At 34.7% G+C, this 1,707-nt stretch overlaps 1 protein-coding gene across 1 annotated transcript in view; it reads right to left on the bottom strand.

Moving 5' to 3' along the window:
* The window catches only part of LOC106533529 (DENN domain-containing protein 2A), a gene marked incomplete at its 3' end in the record, with an annotated part of 102,980 nt that overhangs the window by 10,774 nt on the left and 90,499 nt on the right, over positions 1–1,707 (bottom strand). Inside the window, 2 exon segments of the mRNA XM_014029871.1 lie at positions 348–535; positions 781–825. Coding sequence (XP_013885325.1) covers positions 348–535; positions 781–825 — 233 coding nt within the window.

Genomic DNA, 1,707 nt, shown 5'->3' with positions numbered 1-1,707 from the left:
TCTTACACAATCAGTTCTTGTTTAGTAAATCAGTCTGAAAACAAGATCAAAAAGACTTTTTGGCTGATATAAGATTTTAAAACTTGGTAAGATGGACTGGGCCCACCAATAAGCCCCCACCCCACCACACTCCCACCTAAAACAATAAATCTTTTCTGGTGAGTTCTGCTTTGCGTACGTGCGGGGGTCATATATGCTACCACTATAAGGTATCTAGTTTTAGTTTAACATTCTAAGAGTTCCTTTTCTTAAAAAACAAAGAGAATAGAAGAAACATTCACTCATATAAAACATGTAAAATGCTAAGTGTCTTATTTTGCTGCAGAAACATCTTTAATCTCTTTTACCTTTAAAGGAAACTGCTGAGTGACCTCTGGCAGGTATGGGACTCCAGCCTTGGTTTTGTGCAACGCAACAACGATAAAATACTCAAAGAGCTTTCTCTCCTGTAACTCCATCAGATCCCTCTCCAAGGTCCGGTACCGCCCTGTCTGTTTCAACATGGACTGGACCGACACCAGCCGCTGGCTGTGAGCTTGAGGTGCAAGAACCGGACATTTTACACAAGTTCAGGAAATCCATCTCATGCGCACACACAGACACACATGCACAGAAACCAGAGGGAGACGAAGAGCAAACCAATCTGATGTTCTAGATAATAAAATAAAGTTTTAAACACAGTATCTTTTAGCACACATTCTCTGATTTTATTCACTTTAACACTTTTACTACAAAACGGACAAACTATAAGAAATGCACAGTTTTGTGGAGTGTTCTCACCTTTTAGTTTCTCCTCTGTGTCACTTTCTGACTCGCTGTTCTCCTCTGTCACAAAGAAAGAAAGAAAACTGAGTAAAAAGGAAAGAAGAGTGCGACAAGACTGCTAATTCAAGTCACGTTAAACTCATTAGGAGTTTTCTCTCAGCTTCATTCCTGCCACAGACAGTACATTAAAAACACCTGTCTACTCTGAAACAGACCAGTCTGAGCTTACCCCAGTTCTTTCTATTGATTTATTGATAGAAATTAAACAACATGTTTTAAGTGTACTTTTAGTTCAAGAAATACAAAAAACAGTCAGCACTACTGGTGGGAGATACTAGTAATTTTGTTCCAATACCAAATAAAAACAGTGCTAGTATCATCGATTCTGATATTCTATTGTTCATATGAGGAATTGTCATGTGAACAGGGGGAGTTTGAAGAAATTTATTAATGTTAGATACTGATTTTAAAAGCACTACACCATTTTCATAGTTTTCCTTTTTAAGGCTTGACTTTTATTGTGTAGGGGTAACCCTGGTGAAATATTCATTTCTATTTTTTGTCTTTGATTTGCTTTTACACTTATAAGAAAAAATGCATTTTAATGTTTGTTTCTATTTTCTTTAAGTGAATAGAACAATATGTTCTATATGTTTTATTTCATTTAATCTTTTAAAAGAGGTTATAATCAATATATCATTACTCAAAGTTTTATTGAATTAATCTTTGCATATCTATTTTAGAGTATAACACTGTGAAGAAAAAAAGGAGTGTAATGTGTTTTAATGTTTTTCTTTACTTAGTACTGCCTTATTAACCATGGTTTTATGATCATTTTTCTTAATTGATTTAATGATTAATTATGGTACTATTAATCCAGTCGTGCAAAGGTCTGATTTATAACCTTAAGTGAAGTGATTTTTACCATAACGACAGTAAGTC

This window comes from Austrofundulus limnaeus, unplaced genomic scaffold (assembly GCF_001266775.1).
Source record: "Austrofundulus limnaeus strain Quisiro unplaced genomic scaffold, Austrofundulus_limnaeus-1.0 Scaffold961, whole genome shotgun sequence".
Lineage (NCBI taxonomy): Eukaryota > Metazoa > Chordata > Actinopteri > Cyprinodontiformes > Rivulidae > Austrofundulus > Austrofundulus limnaeus.
This window is presented reverse-complemented; position numbering and strand designations above follow the sequence as displayed.